The sequence below is a fragment of the Diplotaxodon limnothrissa genome, linkage group LG9 (genome assembly GCF_057381915.1).
Source record: "Diplotaxodon limnothrissa isolate DT_005_m linkage group LG9, D_limnothrissa_male_GT1.1, whole genome shotgun sequence".
Classification (NCBI taxonomy): domain Eukaryota; kingdom Metazoa; phylum Chordata; class Actinopteri; order Cichliformes; family Cichlidae; genus Diplotaxodon; species Diplotaxodon limnothrissa.
This window is the reverse complement of record NC_140604.1, coordinates 26330690-26356531: the sequence shown is the minus strand read 5'-3', so window position 1 is coordinate 26356531 and position 25842 is coordinate 26330690. Positions and strand designations below refer to the sequence as shown.

Below are 25842 nucleotides of genomic sequence, written 5' to 3'. Positions count from 1 at the left end.
ATAACGTTTGAGGAACTGAGCTAAGTTAACTCAAATACACAATATTTATTCAAATGAAATGATAAAGAATGATATTTTGAAGTAACATCCTTGTTTTGAGCGTATTTCGAGACAGTTTGGAAAAACGAAGACGTGGTTTAGTGCAGCGGTCCCCAACCCCCGGGCCTCGGACCGGTACCGGTCCGTGAGTCGTTTAGTACCGGGCCGCGAGAGTTGAGGCTCAGGTGTGAAATGTATAGTTTTCAGGGTTTTTATCGGTTTTCAGCATTATTTTGTTATCGTTTTTATCGTTTACTCGGTTTTCCTGGGTCTTTTCAGGTGTGTTATGAATAAATTCTCTTTTTTTCAGTACCGGTACTAGTTTTATTTTGTTGTATTTATCCGCGACACCTTAAAGGCCGGTCCGTGAAAATATTGTCGGGCATAAACCGGTCCGTGGCGCAAAAAAGGTTGGGGGACGCTGGTTTAGTGTCTGTCAACCATTTAATTAGATGCCAATGACCATTCCTTTGATTAGAAGCACGCGAAGAAAAATGCCGATGTGTATGATGTGGTTTTTTGTGTTGCTTATTGCTTGTTGTTCCTTGGAACCTGTACACATTCTAAACAGCTTTTAAATCAAAAATGATATAAACATTTAGATAATGTTACTCATACCTTTTAATCATTTGTTCTATTATATTCAGGGAGAAATGTGCCACATAATACTCAAGACAATGTACATTAAATAAAAAGATAAATAAAGCTTTGTTTATTGACTAATTTTAACCTAAATCTGTGTTATACTTAACAGTCATTGGGTACACCTGTTCATCCCCATGTTCAAGCAAATATCTAAGCAGCCATCATCTCTAGGGTTCTAGGGTGATCATATTTAGATTTCCAAAAAGAGGACACTTAGCCCAGTCATGAAGAATTTTAATAATACTGTCTGCTTAAAGAAAAGTTTTGTATATTTAAACGATGCCTTCTCTGTGCGGTTAATGAGTGGTAAAATTAAAAAATGTCATATAGGCTTTTACAAGTCAACAAGTGCAAAAAAAAGAGGATGTTTGGTCACCCTAGTTTACACAGAGAATGGTGTGAAAAGGAGAAAATACCCAGAAAGCAGCAGTTCTATGTGGGAAAATGCCTTTGTTGATGCCCAAAGCCAGAGGAGAACGGCCGGACTGCTTCGAGATGTTCTGCAGAAGAGCATCACTGAATGTACAGCATGTCGAACCTTGACGCAGCAGAAGACCACACCGGGTGTCACTCTTGTCAGCAAAGATCAGCATTGTTTGTATTGTAGTAAAAGTGCACCAATGTGCAAAACACTTCTGGCTGTGCGTGCAGAAACCAGAAGTCCTGTCAACAACATGTGAACTCATGTTCTGCTCTACAAACAATGATGGGTGCAGTCTTTTATTGCTTATTGTTTCTTTTACTGCAGCTAGGAAAGTTTATTGCTCTAAATTTTTAGAAAACAAAGCGAATTGGGCCTGCTTTAACGGGCCAAAACTCCTACCTCGGCTTCAAATGACAGCACTTCCATGCTGATGACAGACTCAAAGTAGTAAACAGTTAAAGAACAGCGGAGGCTGATTTTTATTAGTTCTGTGAGAACAGGCAGTTCACTTCAATGAACACAGAAAACAAAATCCAGATTGATGATTATGTTTTAAATTACAGTTACCATAAAAAGGACCCACATAAACCTCCCCGGGTGATTCTGCTGAGGAGTCCTCACAAAAAGGGTTTAATATGGAGCTTCTCCATAATTATAGCCTACCACGTGTAGCGGCAGTGTAGAATGAAGTACTAGCTACTTATGCAGATTTCGTCCTCTTCATGTGAAAGTTCAAAAAGTATATAATACGTTTATCTGTGGAAAACTCAAAAGCATTTAACGTAATTAGAACATTTCACAAACAGGAATTAAACACTGGTTTCCTTTCTCATAACACCAAAAGGCCTTACAGTTTAACCAACCTGCACACACACACTGTCCACAAAAAGTCATACCCAGTCTTTCTATACACATCGTTTTCCCCATGTCACACATTCTCATGATATTGGGACATTTCAAACAACAAATGACTCTATATGCCTTCAAAGCGTACCTCCCACCAACCATAGATTTATTTGTGCTGTACGTCAAGATAATTCCCAGTCTGTTCAGTTGTAAATTAGGACATGGGTCAGCCTGCTGACCATTGATGGTGGTCTGGATCTCACGGTAAGTACAGCGGTGGCTGTTGCTATGCCTGGGTGGCCCTTACAGTTGCTTTGGACCTGACGTATAAAGCCTGCACAATATGCACACTTTAAGAAGATGCTGAGGGTTTCATATTCCGCAGAGAAGTAGTAACGATAAGCAATTTGATCTCTCTCTGATTGTGCGGCATAAAACTGACAATCACAATCATCTTTGCGGTAAGCATAATATCATATAGCTACAATCTGAAATATGATACTACGCAGCGCGAGGGTGTGGGTAATTTTATGTACAGAGACATTGGCAAACACAAAAAGCAGAGGAGAAAGGATCAGAGTGCTTATTTTGTGCGACATCTGTGGCAGTAATTGAAGTCCTCATCTCTCAGAGTGTCTTGCCTTTTTCCAGAACTCCTCATGCCTTGAAATTTGGCTGACACAAAACATGAAAGCCTGGAGGAGACACATGAACTCAAGAGAAAATATTGATAGTATAAACGGAGCTAACATGCCTGCGATCAGTGGAACAAGAACAGACAGCAGTCACATTCCCGAATGTTTTTCCAACATAGGGAAAATGGAATATGAAATACGAAAATTGAAATACACAAAGCGATACATTTCCCTTCTCTGTTAGGAAAATATTGTTTATGGTGTTATAAAGATTATATCAAGGCACCACTGTGAGTTAATTATGCCATGTCCTGAAATTTTTCCACAGATCTGCGAGAAACCACATCCTCTTTCCAAAGAGCACACAATGTGCTAGAATGCGCGGGGCATTAATTCACATGCCATGTTTTACAGGATGGGAGTTTTGAAGTGATTAGTCTTCTTACACATCCTTTTTACAGGAATCAGCCGTTGTGAAATGAGGCTGGAGATCTGAGTAGTTTGCAACCACATCCCGAGGGACAGACTCGAGAGCTGGCATTGCTCGGCGTACCTTACCGCAAAACTCAGTGGGGTTTGAGTGAAGGGATCAGACTGTCAGACTGAAGGCTGTGTCCGTGGTGCGCCTGTCTCTGGAGCTGACGTTGTCTGTGTTACTCTCAGACAGCCACAGTTTAACTAACAAGTGCCCAGGCAAACAGAAGAGGCAGCGCGGTAAAAGGTCACGTCTCTGTGCAGAACCTCCATGTACGTAAGAGACGCAAAGTTAAACGCTGGGGAAAAGATGGGGGAAAGTGGATTAAACCAGGACTTCATTATTACACGTTAGGTTTAGAGTTAATCTCTATGCACCACTGGAGGTCCTTGCACAAGGAACAGGCTGCATCTGGCCCAACTTTTCAAAGGTTGTCATGCATGGCACACAAAAAGTACGCAAAGTACGGCTATGAATATAGTGGATGTTATCCTTCATTTCTGTGGACTCATATTTGGTGGAATTTTTAGGACCGTTTAAGTATCATAAGAGTTTAATGACTCACTACGAGGATGTGTGTACTCTCCTTTTTTCTTTTTTGTTTAAGGATTGATTTGGAAGGAGTAAAACTAAAATTCTTTCCTGGAGTTTATAAGAACTCGTTCAACCTGATGATGGGGACAATGAGGCGTGTTGTATTACAAAATTCTCCCAAGCGCCTCATCCGTTGAGGCCAAGTTGTTTTTGTTTCTTTTCATTTTGGCTTATTTCTGGGGAAATTTTTGAACAAAACTGCCTCGAGCTTTAGGGGGTAAAAACTCCTCTTTCAGTGCTTTTCCCCCCTCCCAGGTTGAAATTCAGAAAGCGCTAAATAAAAATAGCAGAACAAGGTGTGTTACACTGGGGTAGAAAATAGAACAAGTGCACCAAATCAATATAACAGCATTCCACGGATACCCTTCAGAACTTGCGTATCTTTAAAAAAAACCCACACAAAATCTTTCACCAGTGCATTTAATAAACACTATCCTAACATAGGTGTGCTGCCTTGACAGTGTGAATATGCCACAGGCCTAGAAAAAGTCTACCGACAACAAAATGCATCTGTTTGCTGGACTCCATGTAGAATTTCAGTAGCATGCTATAGAGCAAACAAAAATAAATGGCATATTTCATACTCTCAAGTCATATTTTCACATTTTTATCGTACAGTTACAGTACAATGTGTATGAAATATCTGTGAAAAAGTATACAATCTTTTTCTTTCCTATCTATGAATTATAAAAATAATTGTCTGTGTATTCACATATTCAAAATGTCCAGCGGTTTGCATAATAGTTTGATTGGATCAATGTCTCTGGTCTCCGTCACTATAGGCCTGTGAAAAATGAAAGACAAAAACATCAGTCTCCTAGAAACCAAAATCAGACACATTTAACTGCTAATAAGAATAATAACTGGGGCAATTACTTTGAAACAGCCGTTTAATATTTGAGCATGTCATGGACAAACATGAGGTGGAAAATTAGACTTAGTGTTGCCCAGTGGAGGTTCCAGTGACCATATTTCACAATATAGAAGAGTTGTGGGAGAGCGGTGAGCTTTGAGTTTGGTTGCTGTGGCAATGCTCTGGCCTCTCTGATAGCCAAGCAGCAGCAGCAGCCTGTTCTCAGATCTGCCTCCAGACTGGCACACTGACACTGGGAGCTGTGGGCACCTCCGGAGCCACAAGAAGGAGAACCGCAGACAACCTCAAACCAGACAGACTTTCTCCTTCTCCCAAATGTTGACGCTGTGACTTGACGCTGTCTGCTGCGTGTAAACTCACAACCCAAGTGACTTAATGGAATTGGGCAACAGCGTCTCCACACACAGGCAGCCTCCGCCAATCGCATTTGAGAGCCGCTGTGCCCTCCATTTAGCCTGTGACTGTAACTGAATGGACCGTAAATGAAGGTGGAGGCTACCAATTCGCCCATTGGTAGTTGTTTGGGAAACATAATGTGGCTCTAAACATGAGCTCACTGACAGACGCTGAGGCTCTCTCAGTTTGAAGCAGTTACTTACAGCAGCAGAACTCTTGACATAGTTTGCAGGCGGTGGCAAAATTATGCAACACATTAGAGACTGTCTCTTAAGGTTAAAACATCTACCTGTTCAGATTCTCACCTGAAAACACGGATCTCTTATTGGCGTCTCGTGAACCACCTGTGAAAGAAACGAATAAATGTCACGCAGGACGACGGCTCTTATTTGAAGTTACAGTGATGCAATACAATAAACATTTATAGGCATTTGTGGCTTTGACAAAAAAAAAGTATTAGCATGGTTCGTTTGAAATATCTTTTTATACAATGACTGACCCATAGTAGGTGTCACATTAAGCACTAGGCTGGCAGTGAGGTTGGCGTATTAGTGCTGAGCTCATTTAGCACCATTTACTGCACTACACTACACACACATGTAGACTCGGTTTCACAGGCTTGGGTTAAGTAAGTCTAGCCTTGGACTAAAAACCTTTTTCAGCAGAGATCCTCTCTGATTTTTATTCTTTTAGTCTAGGACTAACCACTCGGATAGAGTTTCTAAAGTAATCTCTATTCAAAATTACTATATTCTATATTATATTACTATAGTAATCTATATTCAAAATTATACACATGCAAGAAAATCAGAATTTTACTGGTATTGCACAAATTTATATATTGTCAAAGTGCAAGCTGCAACTAAGTTCATGGCCTGACACTACCCTATAACAAAACGTAAGAAAAATATCCATGCTTTTTTCCACCTGTCTAGCTTTATTTCGTTTTCCAATACTTCTCCTGGCTTCTCTGCAAATTTTATGACTTTTCAGTTTTTTTTATGATCATGCAAACTCTCGTAGTCTAAAACTTTAACTATAGCTTTACACTAAACCTGTCAAACTCTAGCCGACAGCTATTTTTGCTTAGTACAAAGAATGAAAATAAGAGGTAAAACCCTTGCTTACTAATATTTTTCATGTGTCAGATTTTGCACACAAACAGCCAAAATGACAGGACCCAATTTAGCTTTAGCCGTGTTAGCAGACAGAGACTTTAACCTGAATCAGAATCAGAAAGGGTTTTATTGCCAAATGTTGAGCGGGTTTACAACATTAGGAAATTGCTGCGGTGCTTCAGTGCAAACATACTGTTATAAATACTGTTATACATTAAGCTTAAATGGACATGAAAATAAAAATGAGAATAAGAATTAAAAGTGCTAAGTAGATAGATATATACATGATATATACATGAGTGCAGGTGGTGATCAGTGCCAAACATGGAATGATGCAGTGAACACAGCGTAGGGAAGCCTTTCTGTGTGGAGTTTGCTTCAGTCTGTTAGCTCTGTTCTAAACTGGTGACTTGTCCAGGGTGCACCCTGCATGTAACAGCTGGGATTAGATTCTAGGCACTTTGTGATGCTGAACCCGATAGGCAGAAGAAAATGGATGGATTTTAACCCAAAGTAGCCAGCTGCAGTTTCAGATTTAAGAGCAGCAAGATAGAAAGCATAATGAGCTATACTAAGGAGATGCATGTTGTTTTATATATGTAAATGAAGATCACTGACTATGTCTCCATGTATGTAAACTATTTAGATCCAGTGACATGCACCCCATATTGAAAAACACATACAATGAGAGCACTTCAATTTGTTTTTATTTGAAAATGATTTGAAGCAATTCCTAAATAAGCAAACATTAGAAGTTTGCTTTGCCTCTTGCTTTGTTTATAGGCTGTGATTTAAAAAAATCTTTTTTTCCCCAATCGCATATTTAGCTGTCAGTGCAGCTGCTGTTTAACAGTATTATTTCATAGGTCAAAAAATTCCCAGGAAAAAAAAATTGGATAAAGAGCGCAAAAGTGCTCTCTGAAAACAATTTTAATGCCTTGCACTGACTAATACAATCGCTCACATGCACATACGCAAATGCACACAAACCAGATTTCAGTGAACAGTCCCAGTGGGTCCTCTCTCACGCCAGAAAGTGCTTTGTCACGTCTTGTGGCTCTTTTTCTCTGTCAGTCTCCCTCTCCCCTGTCTGAGCCACGTCTAATTCAATATGCGGTTCATATCCTTTCTCAGCATTGCCATTACTACTGCCAAGACTTAGAGCAGACCCCCAGGGGCTATTAGGAAAATCCATCCATTTATTGTGCAAGATACACATTTGGCAAAACAACGGCCCTCTAGAGGAACTTGTCAGAAGAGTTATATTTCCATGTGACAACCATTCGCCTGCTTGATCTTTTGTTTGACTGGAATTCTTGTTTCATAGCATCAATGAAAGCGGTCTTTTTAAGTCCCACATGCACTTAATTTTCACTTTGTGTAGCTGATGATTCTTTGTTTGCTGAGAAAACAGGGCTTAGTTATTTTCAGAGCGTTGTCTTTTATCATTTAACTCATTCAGAAATTGGAAGCGTCTTATTTTTGGCTAAGCAGTCACAGGACCTCAGCGTGCCAGTGTTGGTCTGCAGCGCTCTGTACATCCAGCACATTGGTCCACTTCAAGAAGCTTTGACAAATACAACAAAGGATAGCGTGAGATTTGGTTTGAGCACTTGATCAGGTTGTAATTGTGGAAACATGTTGGATGGCCCAAAAGGAAAAGATTTCATCGAATTTTGTCTGATTTTTAATGATCCAAGGAGAATTTATCATAATGCTTTAAATATACTGGGCATATTCATGTTTCCCCAGAGGATGAATCTCTCAGTTTGCATGGGATATTTCATGATTTACTCATTTATTTGTTCGTTTCATGCGCTGTTAGGAAATCTTCAGAGAGCATATTCATGCTCTCAGTGACATAAACCCTACTGATTTTGTCTTGACCGTGTCGCCTTATGTCAGTGCCTGTATTGGAATAAGTATCAGAATGTCTTACTGAGTGGCTTTATAGTATAGCCCAACTTAAAGGTCCCAAATCCATTTGCGGTTACTTCAGGAAGGGCATCAAATCAAAAATGCAGGGCTACCCGCTGTGGTGACCCCTTGGGAATAATTGCGCAGCCAAAAATAAAGTCTTCTACTGATAAGGCTGTTATAACATTTGAAGCATTTCAGTCCAGTCCATTTATATTTCTGATACAGCAGACCTGCAGGAATATGTAATGTTTACATGACTGATTTGTCATTTAATGCAGCTACAATAACTTAAAAGTCTCTCAGGACCTAAGACATTTATCCATATGTTAATCAGTCATAAGGCAGTATAAATCTGACAGTTTCTTAGCGGATCACAGTGAATTGAAAAGTACTTAGTTTCACTCCGGCGAGCATGTGATTATCAGACCATACCACCACATGCACTCATTTGATTTATGGACCAGAACTTTCAAGGAGGTCTGATTTAATTCTGCCATGTTCAAAGCCAGAGTAACACACTGCACCGCATCCAAGCCAGGCCATTACTTTGACTCGATTTATGACTTTTTAAGCAAAAAAAACAAAAAAAACCCTACACATCTATGTGTTGGATTTTGATAAAGATATATTTCCTACAGGTGCCAGGAAAGGAAATTGTACATGACAACATCCCACCCTTTCAGAACCTCTCCAGGATTTCACCCATTGATGAAATATGGAAATTAGCATGAGTCAGCCATTTTGCTCCGTTGCAGAATTTTACAAGGAATATGTTTCTATTGCCAGTTTAATCCAACAGTTAATCATTGTGGTAAAGTGACTGTGCAGTGATGAAATGAACGTCACGTCTCACAAAGAAAAAAGAAAAAAAAAAGTCAGTGGAAAGGTAAAAACATTAGAGGTCCAGATTTGTAAACGGTGCAAATGAAAGCTTCTAAAAAAACTCCCAGTAACTGAGATGCACTGTGGATGTTTGGTCTCGCCTGCATGAGGGGAAAAAAGAAAGAAGAAAGGTAGAGCAAGAAAAGTAACTCACTTTTATCCTGTTCTGGAGGGTCCAGGATGTCACTGTCTGTGTCACTAGGAATATGCCAAGGCTGTCTGATGGCCTGTAACTGCTGGTAAAACTCATCCTGAAATGGAAAAACAGATCATAATAGAAGAGAAATAATAGAGGATGGTAAAATATATACTCTGCAGATAGATGGACAGAACAAAAGAGAAATGGGAAAACAAGATTAGGAAAGACAATCTAGGCCAGCCTGTCCGTTTAGCAAATCTGAACTCTTAAACAAACTGAAAATGGAAACAAATCTTCAACCGGCTTATGGTTGTCATTGTATTAATGACTATGTATTCATAATTGTATTCAATACTGAACATTTGGAACCCTAACCCATCAAAAAGTGCAAAAGTCAAGAAATAAAAATGTACAAAACTAGTTGAATACCAAGAACTGTGTCAGTGCGTCCCAGGGCAGCTGTAGCTACAATGTAGCTTGCCATCACCAGTGTGTGAATGTGTGTGTGAATGTGTGTGTGAATGGGTGAATGACTGAATGTAGTGTGAAGCGCTTTGGGGTCCTTAGGGACTAGTAAAGCGCTATACAAATACAGGCCATTTACCATTTACCATAATGAGCACACATATACGGTGAAATATATACTTTATATCCAAGAAGCCACTGCTTATGTCTTCATATTTTGCTTCTAAGGAGCCAGACTTTCTCTCCAGTTTTAAAGAGCCATAGTTGTCGAGCATTCCTGAAGGTCTTTCAAAGTTTTCTTTGGAAATTGGCTGCTTTTTCACTTCCTTCAGTCCAGTCCTTGTACCAAACCATTTTCAGAGGAATGTTTACTCTTGGTTGTTAAGTCACTGACCTATATTAATAGGTCATTGAAGCCCCCTCAAGGGATGAATCAGTGTTGTACCCCTTAGAAGTAACAAAAACAGGGGGGGGGGAGAGACAGAAAAGACCTGACACAGGACCCAAAAACTGCTTCTGGCCCATCAGTTGATCCATCTACTGTTCACTAAAGTCTCCTCAGAAATGGTCTCAGTGGAAGAGCGGCTGTTAAGAACCATTCTTAAAGAGGGGAAACAATGGCTGGGGTACTCAAGTTACACAAGATCTGGACTGAAAATCAGTAGCAAGAGGTCTTGTGAGTTAAATTTCTCTAACTAGAAATATATGTTAAAAAAACAAAAACGATTTTCAATTTTTTTGTAGTTTATTGCACTTTTTTGCAATTTATGTAATTACTATGCACTTAATGCATACATATTATTAAAATTTGGGCTATAATGGTTGTATTTATGTATAGCAACTTGAAATGCTCCCAAAAATGGCACTACAGCATGTAAAAATATAATATAAGCTCTGGCGGACTTGGGTCTATGGTAGGTCTTAAAGGGTTCATGAATAAAATTTGGCATTTTTGGTTCAAATCATCATCTATATGTACGGAGGACTTTAGGAGAGAGGTACAACGGTGAACGTTTACATCCTATCTGTGAAACACATTGGAGGCTCTGCAGTGGTTGGTGACTGCGAGGGACCTTGGCAAAGTTGATCCAATTATGAAAGCAGACAATTTTAAACACACCAGCAATGCAGTAAAAGCATACCTAGATGAAAAAACAAACAAAAAAACAAACAGTGAAACCCTAGCAGTCCTGGATTGGCCTCCCCAGAGCCAGAATTTAACATTATTAAAGCAGTGTTGCATCATCAGGGGCGATCGTGGCTCAAGAGTTGGGAGTTCGCCTAGTAATCGGAAGGTTGCCGGTTCGAGCCCCGGCAACCTTCCGATCTGGTTGGACAGTCTCGGTCTCGACAGTCTCGGTCGTTGTGTCCTTGGGCAAGACACTTCACCCGTTGCCTACTGGTGGTGGTCAGAGGGCCTGGTGGCGCCAGTGTCCGGCAGCCTCGACTCTGTCAGTGCGCCCCAGGGTGGCTGTGGCTACAATGTAGCTTGCCATCACTAGTGTGTGAATGTGTGTGTGAATGGGTGGATGACTGGATGTGTAAAGCGCTTTGGGGTCCTTAGGGACTAGTAAAGCATACTACAGGATGGTAATGGTAAATACAGGCCATTTACCATCATTTTGACAAAAAAATAAAATAGAAAGATAGCAAACATCCAAAAAAGAGCTTTGAATGTCCTTCAAGAAGCCTAGAGAACTATTCCTGAATACCAATTAAAGAAAACACAAGAAAGCTAGCATTTATATCCGTTGTTTTCTCTTTTAAGAGGTTAAAGATTCTCTCACTCTGGAACCTGGCCTCACTTTAAGGCTTCAGTTCTTCTACCTGGGACCAGGTGGACTTAATAAAAGCCGACTGGGTGCAGTAGTGTTTTGGATAATGTGACTAGGTGTCAACTGGCATAACTGTCAGATTACACAAAGGCATTGTAAAATTCCTGCCCCACCATTAATAAAACCTTCAAAAAAAGGCTCATATTTAACAGTCCTGCTGTTAAGTAGATCATGAAAGGAATATAAGAAAGAAATCCCAATGAAAGTTCCCCTTTTATGCCAGACTCATTTTTCCACAGTGAAGTGACATCCTACTGTACAGACCTCCACGACTTTCTGCTAAACCCCACACGAAGTGGTGTGTGCCCGCAAAGGATTTGCACGTGTAATATTTTGTGCTCCTGGTGATCTCGCTCATATTTCTTTCTGAGGAAAGGCTCTCAGCTTCAGTGCCCGGCTTTACTTTTTTGGCTTTCAGCACACAAGTTCACTCTCAAGATGCTAAAACCTTTTCAGACCATGACCCAATTTTTATGACAGTTTTATCCTTGCAATGTGAAATATAACATGTAGAACTACATGTCTCATTAAGTGCTTGCATGACTTGTAAAAAACAAAAGTTTCAGTGTGGGGTCTTACCTCAGACAGATAGGCCCGTAGGCTGGCACCAAGGGTATCTGTGCTGCTTAGCCCTGGAGGGGTGAGCAGCGGTCGGGTAAGTATTGGCTGACTTGTGGGTGTAACAGGGCGGCTCCGCGACCTCCTGAAGGTCACCTCTTTATAAGAGCCGGAGTTAAAGGTGGAGCGTGTCAGCAAACTATTTGGGGTTATGGGCCTGCTGGGTGTTCTGGGGGTTTGAGTCCTGCTCCCAGGGTTGCTAGGAGACTGAGTCCTACCCATGGTGAGGGTCGTGGTCTTGGGGCTAAGCAAGGGGAGGCCCACACCACAAGACTTCCCCGTAAGGCTACCAGCTGGAGACTGGGGCCTGGACACGAGGCTGGGGAGGGGAAGTGTGTCAGGTAGAGTTCTGTGGCGCACTGGGGTGTGGTATAGGCTGCTATGTGGATTATTGGAGCTTCGGGTGGTCATCTTTCCCACTTCTGCCAGCTTTGCCAGGTCCTTCTCAACCTCTGGAGAAAGAAAGGCAATAATCCAAGTCAGTATCCAAACGCTTAAGGAGTAAATTTCCTATTTAAATCCTATGGTATACACACACATTGAAATAAAATTGACTTTATTTAAAGCCACGAAAATGCCCATAATAATTTTTAAGATAACTCTCCCAAATAACTCTGGAAAAGGAACTTTTAACATACCAGCAGGCTTACTTTGAGTTTTATTCATCGACTGATTTGACTAATGATTCACAAACTTTACTGTGGGCGAGACTGCTTGGGTTAATCCCTTTTCTCGGCAATGATGACAATATTTATAGACCTTATAAACTGTGGTGAATCCAGCTTCCTCTGTCAGAAAATGTCCCAAGTTGATACAGTAAGTGCAGCATGGCTGTATTTCTTCCCTTCTTCCTGACAAAAACACATTAGGCTGCTGCTCTGGTAGTCTCGAAAACATTTTTGTTTATAAAAAAACGCGACGCTGCCAACTTCTGTGATCAACATCTGGGTCATTTTTTCCATGTTTTCTGCTTTCGTTCCAGATCTTGGCAATCGGGATTCAACAAACTGGGAGTTATCATTTAAGAGGCATGATTTAGATTTAGAGGTGATTTAGAGGAATGACTCGAGGTAGAGGGTACTGTGACGTTAGATAAATAACAAGAGCAAGCAACAATTATTTCACAAACTCAAACTTCCATGTTTTTGAGCAAATTTCAGCTTTCCTGGGTTTTACAAACAACATTTGCAGAAAACATGAAACATGTGCTTCTATTCACTGACAAATATCCATTTAGTATGCAAACAGAAAATGCCTGTAATGCTATCCTAAATTTAGCTTTTGGACATTACTCCGGAAGATTCTGTTTATTTAAAATCAGACAGTGCTGCACAAAATCCTTTGGGGATCAAATGCATATAATTATTTGACATGCCTGAGTGGATTGCTGTTTATGTGCTTAAGCAGCTCAACGTGCATAGAAGTAAACCTTCATTTGAGACACAATGCTGAACATATGCTGCTTGTTGTTGGTTTTATGTGTTCACTAACTTGTGTCCTGCGTGATGTTATGTGTGTGTGTCTGTGAACCGTTAAACTTTACAGACGTAATAATTTCTAAATTATAAGAGCAGCGGGTCCTCAGAGTTTTACTGCCTGAATGCCAACACACACTCGGAGGACACTTCATTAGGTACACATGTTCAGTTTCTTATACTGCAGCTGTCTCATCAGCCAATTGCATAGTAACAATTCAATGCATTGAGGCATGTAGAGATGGTAAAGACAAGCTGTTGGCATTCACACTGAGCATCAGCATTGGAAAGAAAGCTGATTTAAGTGGCTTTGAACCTGGTTTGGCTGTTGGTGCCAGATGTGCTGGTCTAAGTATTTCAGAAACTGAAACTCTCTCGAGTTTACATAGAGTGCCGTGAAAAAAAGAATATATTCAGTGAGCAGCAGTCTCAGTCTAATGTCAGAGGTCAAGAGAGAATGGCCAGACTATTAAAGCTCTTAGGAAGGCAACAGTAACTCAAATAACCCCACATTACAACCAACATATAAAATCTCTCTGAATACACATCAAATTTAGCCTTAAAGTAGTTGGGCTACAGCAGCAGAAGACCACCCATGTCAGCTAAGAGCATGAAACTGAGGCTATATTTCGCATGGACTAGAAATCTGACAAAAAAGATTCGAAAAAGTTTGCCTGGTCAGATGAATCTCAACACATTCTACACATTAGTAACAACTAATGGGCAGAAATTGGCAAATTTTATTAATGGGCCAAAACGCGAAAGCTGAAATGGATGAAGGAGGAAGTGAGACGGGGAGAGGAGAAGGTGGCAGCCTCAGAGGCTAATATTGAAAGACATCTGTGGAGTTGAGAGTAGCTTGGTCACTGCTGAGGACGAAGCAATCAAATTACGGTAAACACTCAACCGTGCGTGCTGTTCAAGGCAGGTCTTGACATCAGCTTTTGGCAGTGGCAACACTGCTGTATGCACTGTAACCATGTGCTAACCTCCACAGCTGGATCTTGACCATAACACCAAAGGATAAATAAGTGAATACCTTTAGACTGCAGTGAAATAAATAATACAAACGTGCAAAGTAAAGTACAGGATATAATGATTTCCCGCTTTAAGTCCTTAATCACCCACACACTATGTCCACCCACACTGATGGCTGATATTATTTTAAAAAGCTGTAAACAGGATGTATTCCGTAGTTCCCATAAAGCTTATATTTTCATCTTGAGGTATTTACCAGTATAATGATAAACACCACATGTTTTTGCTCTAAATACCCCCCCACCACCACACACACCGACACACACAGAAATGGACATTCGACTCCAGCTACCTAACAGTAAAGAGTAGCCTATGAAAGGCAGTTTTAATTTTAAACTGACTTTGTTAAACACAGGAATACTTTAACATATCTCAGTGACACTGATATAAAGAGACATGCCATCAAAATTCATATACTATGAACCTTGAGTTTGAACCCAAACGCAAGTAACAACAACAGGGAAAAGAGGGTAGAAAATGAGACAGAGGGGGACAGAAAGAAAACAAGAAGAAATAGAAACAGATCTATTAAAGTCTTTGATCCAAAAGCAGTTGCATGTGGTGAGCGAGTACAAGGCCCTAGCACGCTATACGACCATTCAGAACTCATGAAATCTTTATTGGATCCTTCCACTGAAAATAAACAAGTGCGCTAAAGACATGTCATTTGTCAGCAGGCTTACAAGTATACAATATACTGTTTGCTTGACGAAATTAAAACGCTACCCTTTAGTCCTTGGATTGATAACGTACAAATAATGTGAAAGAAATGCACATTCCTCACACGGTGTGAATGGAAGTAAAAAATTCTTGGGATTATTTACTTTTACTCTGACGAGATATCCCTGGCTCTAAATGGGGGAAATTTTCTTTTACAAAAGCCTTTGTCACTGATGAATTGAGCAGTTTGCGATGTTTTGTACAACGGATGAGGAGGTTATAGGTATTATATAAACACAGCTTTCAGACTCGGGCCCCTCCCTGGCCTCAAACAAGCGAGAGTGAGGGAGCAAATGTGGTCAAGCAAGCTAAGGACTGAAAGGCAAAGCGGTGAATCAGGAAGATGAGGGATTGTTTCCTGATTGTTTCAGGGTGGTTTTGTTCAAATAAAAACAGTCACACCTCTGCACCAGCTCAAGAGAAAGGGCCAAACGCCGATGGAGTGCATGTTTCATGACTGGAGGGCAATGAAACCACTGCCGCCAAAAAAATGCCCCAAACACAGCAAGTTCAGAAGAAAATACAGACAGAGGAAAGGGTGTCTGCATATAAATACACATCTGCACACTTCAAGGTAATAACTGAGCGGGATTATCTTTGCACGAATCGACAAAATTATGTATACTTATACACTTGAAGTGTGCTAATACATTAACTACTTAGGTATTACAGACATTTTTATACATAGACCCTCATTTTCAGAGGCCCAAAACTAAATTTAGGCAAATAAATGATCTGAACTTGATTTCGTGTTGAGCTTACATTTTTGAACTAGTTATTCGCACAAACTCTCAATATGGGGCCCAAAGAGATGTTGATGCAAGTAAAGGAGGTCAGTATTAGGCTGATAAACCTTAAATATTAAAACTTTAGAAGTGGACATATCAGCAATCAGGCTCAGCAATACTAAAATACCAGGTAGACCACAGAAGATGAAACGGCTAAAGACATATAGCCAAGTCAAAAACACTCTTGAGGAAGTAGGTGTATCATTTAAATTTCAAGTCTATAAGCAAGAGATGCTTTCATTAATGTAAATACAGAGGGTTTACAGTATGGTGCAGACCACTGGTCACAATCAAGAACAGAAAAACATCGAAAAGAGCCTGGACAGTTTTAGGGGGGAAAAAATGCCTCCAAACTGAGATTAACTTGCACTACAATGATGGGAAGAGAAAAGTGTGGCAAAGGAGAGAAACAGCTCATGACCTGAAGCATACCACATCATCCGTCAAACATGGTGGAGCCAGTATTGTAGCATGGTCATGTATGGCTGCCAGCAGAACCGAGCCACTCGTGTTTATTGATGATGTGACTGCTGATAGAAGTAGCAGGATGAATTGTTAAGTGTATGGGGCTACGCTCTCTGCTGCGATTCAGCCAAATTCTGCAAAAGTCATTGAAGAGCGATTCACAGTGCAAATGGATAATGGCCTGAATCGTACTACAAAAGCAGCCCAAGAGTTTCTTAAGACAAGGAAATTGGATATTCTTCAACAGCCAAGTCACTGACCTGATCTCAACCCAACAGAGCATAGCTTTTCAGCTATTAAATACAAAACTGGGGGCAGAGGGACCCACAAGCAAGCAGCAACCATAACGCAACTGTAAACCGTAAAAATGATGCTAGTTTGTCCAATTGCCTTTGAACTTCTTAAAATGGGTGACTGTGTAATTTCTAAACGATTAATCCAATGCTTTTGTTAAATCTGTTGAATTAGAGTAAAACGGAAAGTCTGCAATTCAATCATATATTGATTGTTTGAATTAAAATACCCCGTGGTGGTGTACAGACGCAACATTACAAACAAAAACTGTCCAAAACTGTCCAAAAACCTCTGTCTCTGCAATATTTCCAAAATGTACTCTTGCGCAACTGTGTGAAAAAAAAAAAAAAAGAGTCCCAGATTTTAAGCCCTATGGGAATGTCCCCAAGAGGGTTATGGACCCCCAATCAATCCTCTACCTAATCACACGAGCCAAGGTGTGACAACGGGTGTGCGTCACAATCAGTCACTGTGAAACCTGGCCCCACCCTATGTGATTTACTGAGGTCAAATGGCCCAGGATGTGAGTGGGCGTTAAGGCTTCTGGGAAGGGATCTCAAAACTGGATTATAGATGGGAGACAGTTGGTGTTGTAAGCCGTCGTCCTCTGTTCAAAGATGGTTGTTCACAATCGACATCATTACTTCTTTTCTGTGCAATATGTGAACACAGGCATCTTCGAAATAGGGGGTCTATGACCCTCTTGGGGGACACCCCCATAGGGCTTAAAATCTTGGACTCTCCAAAAGTTGTCTTCAAGAAACTTAAAGAAGTCCAGACGCTTTTTTTTCCAAGCTACTTAGACTACGATGACCTGGCTGACTGAGAATCTCAGTGAGCACTAACTGGATACATACACTACTCAAATAAATTAAAGGAACACTTTTTAATAAGAGTATAGCATCAAGTCACTTAAACTTGTGGGATATTGATCTGGTCGGTCAAGTAGCAGAGGGGGTTAATAATCAGTTATGGCTTATTGGCCTCCCAGGAACATTTTTGGGCATGCATACAAGCATGTAGAGGCCATACAGGCTACTGACTACCGTTTTGAGTTGCTGAAATGAAATATTAGCAAAACAGACTTGCCTGCCACATCATATTTTCATTTTGTGTTTCTTTTGGTGTTTTTGAATCATTGAATTCAGCCCCTCTGCATGTTGATACTTTTCATTTCCATAAAATGATGTGGGATCCTTTCGTTCCTAACACATTACCCAGTGTACCCATATCAGTGTAGACATCCAGCATGATTTTTTTCCCCATTGAGATTTGATGTGCTTTCAATGTGTTCCTTTAACTTTTTGAGCAGTGTGCATAAGAAAATGTCACAAAATAAAAACACAAACTGGGGAAACAATAGTAGCTCAACAGTGAGGCTCTGGCTCATAATGTGGAAGAGATTTAACAGCTAATAAAGGCTTTAAAGACTTGGATTAGCTTGTTTAACAGCTTCTACAAAAGGCCTGCTGGGAATCATCAGGCTGACTAGTCAGTATAAAACTAGAAATCAATAACATCTGAAAATTTGGTACATTTTTAACACAAACTTTATCCTTTTTTTTTCTTTTTTGGGGTGTATTTACTGTCATTTACAGATGATCTTAGAAGGTCATTCCAGCTGTGACCACTGCTGTTTGACAGAAACAAATTCACTCAGTGTGACCAGCATGTGTTTAATATATCTGGTATGCAAAGAAATCTTTACACACTGTGACGCTGTTAAACAGACTGGGAGGACATGCATATACAAACAAGTGTGTGACACATGACGGTAAATGGCAAGTCTCTCCCTGGCTTCTATTCCACACTTTCATCTGATTCATACTTGATCTTCATGACAACAAAAGCAGTCTCTGAGTCACCCAGACGTCACATATATCAAAGCTCAGCCTTGGACTACATTAAGAATAATCATTTCCAAATTGCCACACAAATTCCATTTCGTCAGACAAATAACACTCCAACAGAGTCAGCCTTCGATCGGCTCATATTGACTCAGCAGCGGGAGTGAGAGTTATTAACTGAACCTGTCAAAACTGAAGCTCAATGGGATTCCTGGCATGTGGAAAACATTTTAATTAGTCTTTCTATTTACTCTCCATAAAGCCCAGGAAGAGCAGAGAGAGATAAGAATATACATATCTCACTATACTAAGCGCACAAAATGCTATATAATTCATTCCCGTGTTATAGATTCATTTGTTCCTGTGATTTAAATAATTCAAAGCCAAAAGATACATCTTGTCCTCACGTTTTGGTTGTGTGCGTGAGTTATATAAGTGTCCCAAAAGAGCAGAACACCCTGTGCAAATAGATTATAATTTCCCTGATCAATAGCTTATAAGAAAAATGTTTAAACCAAAACAGAGACTAAGATAAACAATTGAATTTTGCCAGAACAATCTCTCCCCTGAGCTGGATGAATACGTCAGTCTTTTTTTTGCTGAAGGTGAGTTGAGTGCATACAGAGAGTCTACACCGAGATGAAAAAATATTCAGTAACTTCAGTCCACATCCACATGTCTGGATGGTTTTACTACAGGGCTTTTAAGTAGGGGATTTGGGGGTTTTAATTTTACTGGAAGTAATTTTTCTCATTAGGACGAATGCTCATATTCTCCACTCTTACGCCATCATTGTGGACATGGATGCGGATATAGACAGCTGCAAATATCATGGGTGGATGCTATTAACTAACTGTTAAGCAGTGAACTGTTCACATATGCATTATATACATTTGAAAGAGATTGATCCAAAGTCAAGGTAATTTCTTTCCAAGAGTTATTGTGCATTTCTTTAAAGACAAAGTAAACAGATGCAGCGGTAACGGACGCCTTCACATGCTATTCTCAGATTCAGATTTCTCTTTGGATTTGTGGTTCATACGCAGTCGATGCCCTTGGTCCACAGTCACAGTGTGGATTTCATTAAAAAACTAACAAACTGCAATGAGCTTCATGTTCAGACCACCCTTGTGGAAAGTGCTCTTATATAAAGTAGTGTATAATCAGCCAATTATTATTGTTCTTGGTGACACTACCTCATGTAAGAGTGACCATCCCCGTGCACTCATTTCATCACTGGCCACTGAGAGAAGGTGAATTGTTTCATGAAACTGCATATGGAAAAGGGTTGCTGCTTGAATTTTAACACTTTGCATATAAGTTACCGATCTTTGACGTTTGTATTTTACTATTAAAGCAAGAGAATGAATTAATCAAAACATGCTAAAACCTTTATACGATGTAATAAAATGGCTCATTTTTTCTTTTTCTGGCTAATCCAGGGCTCCATAAGTCTTAGTTTTTAATTAACCAGGAAATTCCTTCCACCAAAAGCTGTGTATTCTTTTACTGGATAGACCCCCCACCCCTCAAGTGCTATCTAAATCCCCTTCAGTTATATAAGACTCTATAGCTTTGTATGCCTGCATGTGTGCATGCTGGCACAGTGTTTTTGCTTTCAAAGAAAGAAGGCTTTTTGATCTGCCTCAGTCTCACAATTCATCATTATAGCTAATATCACATACAGACGCACACACACATAAAGCATGCAAACATACACATACAACTGCCTACCAGCAAGCTGCTTGCCCATGTTCTCCAGCTCTTTAGAAAAGAGGGAGTCGCCCAGTAGCAGGCCCGTCTGCCCGACAGAGCTCCCACCTCTCACAGCCTTCAGATCAGCCTCCCAGACAGCCTGACGCTAGTTAGCAAGGAAAACAGAAAGAGAGAAAAAGTCACATTAGAAGAAAGACCCTTCAATTAACTCTTTATATAATTTTCAGCGTTTGCTGGAAATATCTGAGCCATATCTGCTGGGGGAAAAAAAAGAGCCAATTATTATTTTACGAGCTCAAGAAAAACACAAGAAACCACAGCAAGTGTAGATGAAAGCATACATCATGGAGTGCACTGTGTTAACTGAGTGCAGGGTGCTAGACAGTCAGTAGTGGTTCAGAGCATTTTTGTATAACTATCAGTAAATCTATAGGAGCGTGTATGCACACCAGTCTGCTGGCAGCGAGCCTGGCAGCAGCAAATCTTGCGCTGCCAGTTACGGAGCAATAAATCAGCCACTTTGAATAGTTTCCAGAGTTTTTTTTTAAATAGAGATGATCATATTCTAAAGCATATGAAATGAAAGAAATAAAAAGGCAGATTGGATCACTTATGTGTAGTTGCTGTGTTTGGCCTATTTTGCTCGTACCAATCATGGCCAAGTGTGTGATTTGGAAAGGGACCTGTTAGACAGTCTAAACTTTGCCAAGTTCTTTAATGGCAGCATGCTTAATCCTCCTATTTTTTTTCCTTTGATAGGACGCAAGTGGCCAGATGATCTGTTTCAGTGGACCGAGCGTACATGAGCTCCAAGCACAGGTGAACAATAAAACCTGTCAGCCGTAATTCCACCTCCTGTAAGTTTGGTTTACACTAGATAAGTTATGATACCTCTGATGCCAGCACTTACATCATTTGATGTGCTAAGCACTTAATGGGAGACAGAGCTGACTAGACAAAGTGCTGACACAGAGTGAGGTTTGGAGACATCTGGTGATATACATAGAGCGAGGCTTCCAGCAGTCTTTAAAGACAATCCTGGGATAATCCCTTCACAGCAAAACCCGAGCACACGGCTGCGCAATATCACTAAAACAGTGAAATAGTTCAAAATGAAAACATCTTGCTATAATTTTTATGATTTTTATTTTGAAGTGCGAGGTACTTGATCCTATGCACGACAGACTATGAACATAAAACACAAGCCAGAAAGTCCAACTTTAATAGAACAAATGTCAGAACACCTGTGACCACTGGAACCAAACCGATTCCACATGAAATCCTAGTTGAGGATAATTGCTTGAACAAGGTTATAAAAGAACACCTGTGAACACACACTTTCCTCCTGGGTTATATCTAATGCAACATAGCTGAGTGTGGTAAAAAATAAACAGTGTGAATGGGAGTGTAGGAAGAGCCGTGTTACCAGTAACGGAAGATGGAGTTGGTGACCTCACACAAACCTCCTATTTGGAAAAAAGACAAGCAAATGCTTTTGATTCGGCGAGAAGAATATCTGGGGGTGTCGGGCGCCGCGACAGACACTGGATAAAGTCAACCTCAAAAAAGCCATTACTCATAAAACTGCTAGATTTAACTTGGCCGAAGGATAAGAAAAGAAGCCTGATGAAGTGCAGAACACGCTTTGGTCAGTTACAACCAAAATAAATTTGTGTGGATCTGATGGTTTCCAGCATGTCTGGTGTGAACCTGGCCAATAACACCACAGAGGAGTGCATGAAACAAGGATGTGTGAGTGTAATGTTATGGGACTGCGTGAATGTCAAAGGTGCATGGACGGTCAGGGCAACTGAATACTAAATGGTGTTTTCATTCAGGGCAGCCACAAGAAGCTCGAGAGGAAAGGAATTTTACAACACGACGGTGTTCACAAACGCACAGGGGACAAGGATCTTTACGGGGAAAACTATGAGCTGGATAAGCGTGTCCTCTCATTAAAATCAAACAGATCCTTTGGAGATCTTCAGTGATAAAACCTCTGCAGCAAAGAGCGACTGAGAAGAACTGTGTGAATAATGAAGGAGTGAAAAACTGGCAACCATCAAACATAAAGGTGGGCAGACAAAATAGCCTTTTTAAAAATAAAAATAAAAAGAAGAAGAAGAAGAAAATTAAAAAAAATTCACTGATCAGATTTTTGGCATTGGGATTGTCCTTTTGGGTTAAGAGGTGTAGTTCTTAACACATTCGTCTTGCAAAAGAAAAATCCCCTGTCTGGAACACAAACTCAGGGGGTCGGCATACTCCTAATGCAGGTCCCATGCCCGGATAAATGGGAAGGGTGCATCATGAAGGTTATCTGTTGTAAAATCTGTGCAAAATCAGAAATATAAAAATATGCAGATCCATGGGCTGTGGCGACCTGCTAGGTAACAAGCAGCCAAAAATCCCAGTATATGCACAGGAAGGAATACACTCTATTATAAGAAGACTCTCTTAACATTTTAGTATTCTTGCACAAAGGGGAGGTTAACTCAGTTTGTTCTACAGTAACAAGTTAAGCTCCCCTCAAAGAGGACTGCAATGCTTAAAGAGTAGGTGTAGTGAAAAACAAGGGAAGCTGCTATCCTCTGATAAATGACAGAAGATCATTCCCAGGATCTATGGCATTGATCTTCATGCCTGTCAGATACATAAGGCCTTCTGTGGTCGTAGAACCACAACACCCAAGCCAATCTTTAATTACAGTCCTCATAAAGCAGCAAGGCGGGTTGAGTGCTACAAGTGAATCCCCTCCCCAGCTTTATTTCTTTCTCATTGGTGGTATCTCCCTAAATCCAACAGCATGACATCACACTGTCCTCCTCTTGCCTTTTATACTCAGCTCTGGCAAACAAGGCCACCAACAGATTCCCAATTTTAAGTGGACTTTACGTCGTTACATTTTAAAGCCCCGGTGCTTCGGATATCCAGAGTCCAAGTTGATTATATCAAAGATCAAATTTATCGTAGTGCCTTATTAAAGAGCTCGGTTTTATAAAAGCTTTTGATATACAATAGATCATCTATTATTAGCAACATCTACAACGCAACATCTGCATTGAGTTCTAAAGCTCTGCTGTAATCAGGACCATATATCCTGGAGACAGCAGACTGGAGGGCCGAGGCTGATGGGACTCCACAGTCCCAAAGACCAGGAAAACCAAGCAAGCCTGTAAGAAATTCACCTCATCAGACAAGATCAATAAACAAACAGACAGTGCAATGAAAATATGACTGTTATTTCATTGGGTTTAGTGACGTCATACTAACAAAGTCACCTGGATGTAATTGTGTATCAATATGGCATATTTGAAAATCATGTACAAAACAAAAATGCTACACAGGAGATGTTGGGGCACAAAATGGACTTGATTACACGGTGAGACGATACAACAGAATGATGGAGAGTGGTTTCATTTAGCCATGGTTTAGAGCATCTATTGTTCTTATAACAAACAGTGCACGACGTGCGATATTTTAATCCTAGCGGCCGAAAAGACAGGAAGGAATGGCTTTTCATTTGCCAAATAAAAAGTGATTTTGCAATGACTTATAGTGTATTAATGTCAGTGGTGCAAAACTGGTATGATCTCCCTCCCACTATGATAAAACTAAAGAAAGCTTAAAGAGAAAAGGGGAAACCCTTCTGGTAAAACTTCTGGCTAACTAACAAACATGGGTCTTGTTTCTTACAAAATTGATTCCATGTTGAGAGCAAACAAGACAGAAAGAGAGAGGATAGACGTCTAGAGTCAAATATTTTATAGCCTGCATGTGTGGAGCTATACGTGTGTGGTCAGCAGTAATAATCACCGCAATCTGGGGTTTGGTCCAACATGGCCCCTCCACACAACAAGGACTGCCGGGGGTGTGTGCATGCAGTCACAGGGGTTTGAGCGTACTGCTGGCTTTGCGAGCACAATTGATGGACTCTTGTTGTGGTCAGGCCTGGGTTGCATAGGGACTAATATACACAAAACACACACAGGACCTTGCACCAAGACACTCTATTTGATCATCTCTCATTTCAGCTTATTATTTGAGGCTTTTAACTGCTTCACTTGAAGTATTGGGGCTCCTTTGAGTTATAAATGCTCTGGCTGATAGGATTTGCTATTACGAGTGTTTGGGGTGTTTAGTGTACGTCACTACCACAGTACCTTTAGTGGACTGCACTAAAGGTACTGCAGTTCTCCTTAAACACAAGTGGATCACTCCATATAAAATCTACTAAATTTGAAGTCAAATGTTTCCACCAAACCACCTTAGAATCAGCTTTTCTTTTCTTTTTTTTGGTGCAATAACTTTACTATGTTTAAGAAGTAAAACAAAAGTTTATCTTCATGATATAGCTTTGAGCTTTAATCATCAGGAGATATATCATAGTTCTTTCTGTGTCATAAAAAGCTGAAGCTGACTGATTTATTTGCAGGCTGATTTTGTCGGCTGCCATCTGCTACTTGATGACATATGAATGAATGAATATGAATGGCTCTGGTTAGCACTGTTGCTGCACAGCAAGAAATTCCTGAGTTCAATTCCACCATCAGGCCGAGGTCTTTCTGTGTGGAGTTTGCATGTTCTCCCCGTGTTTGCGTGGGTTCTTCCCACAGTCCAAAGACATGCAGTTAGTGGGGATAGGTTAATTGATCAATCTAAATTGCCCATAGGTGTGAAAGGTTGTCTCTTTCTTTGTGTTAGCCCTGTGACAGACTGGCGACCTGTCTAGGGTGTACCCTGCCTCTCGCCCTATGACAGCTGGGACAGGCTCCAGCGCCTCCCACGACCCTGAAAAGGATAAGCAGAAGCGAATGGATGGATGGATGAAGTATTAGCGTTTATGAAAGCTGATTAATGAGACGTAAAAATTAAAGAAGAGACAGGAGAAACAACCATGTTATGGGTGTTGGCATTACACAGTTTGGCCACCAGAGGGCACTTTGTTACCTGTTCGCAAGACACGCACGTGGAACGCCACAAAGACAACCGACTGATCCGAGAATAGTTGGGCAGAGGGTAAAGAAGTACATAAAGAACTACACATGAGATTTTTAGTCAAATGTATTTGTCTTGTATGTCTGAGAGAAAAAAAATATCAGCAGTCATAGAGGAATTCCAGATTTTTTAAATCGCCAAATATCGGTATTTATCTAAAAAAATCTATATCAGTCAAGCTGTAATAACAATTTTGTTACATAGTCATGTTTTAGCACTTGCAAAATGGCATGTCTGTGAAATAAAGAAACATCTTTAAAATTCCTGCCACACACAGGCCGGGATCACCGAGGGTGTCAGGTTTAGTCTAGTGATTAAAGGCCAAAAAGCTGTTACAAGCTCATAGCGCAATAAAGCAGCAACCTACAAAACAGCCCTCTTCTTTTCACCCTTTTCTTTGCTAACATGAAGTTTTGGATCAGTCACATCCTTTGCTACTTCAGCAGCAGCAGGAGATAACCACCGACTTTAGCCTTGTCTGTACCTCGTTTCCTTCATACTCGTTTTTAATTTTGAAAAAGCTTCCTTGGTTATAACTATCAACGATCGAGCTCCTGCCAGAAGCCAACAATGAGGAGCTTGGCCTGAGCTCTCTC

At 40.5% G+C, this 25842-nt stretch overlaps 1 protein-coding gene across 1 annotated transcript in view; it reads right to left on the bottom strand.

Annotated features, from left to right (window-relative positions):
* Positions 1-5213: 5213 nt before the first annotated feature.
* lg9h8orf34 (linkage group 9 C8orf34 homolog) overlaps positions 5214-25842 on the bottom strand; it is a 69360-nt gene continuing 48731 nt past the window's right edge. The window contains exons 11-14 of the mRNA XM_085362202.1: positions 20267-20393; positions 11867-12357; positions 9003-9099; positions 5214-5272 (exon numbers count right to left, since the gene is read on the bottom strand). Coding sequence (XP_085218328.1) covers positions 5214-5272; positions 9003-9099; positions 11867-12357; positions 20267-20393 — 774 coding nt within the window. The remainder of the gene's footprint in view (positions 5273-9002; positions 9100-11866; positions 12358-20266; positions 20394-25842) is intronic.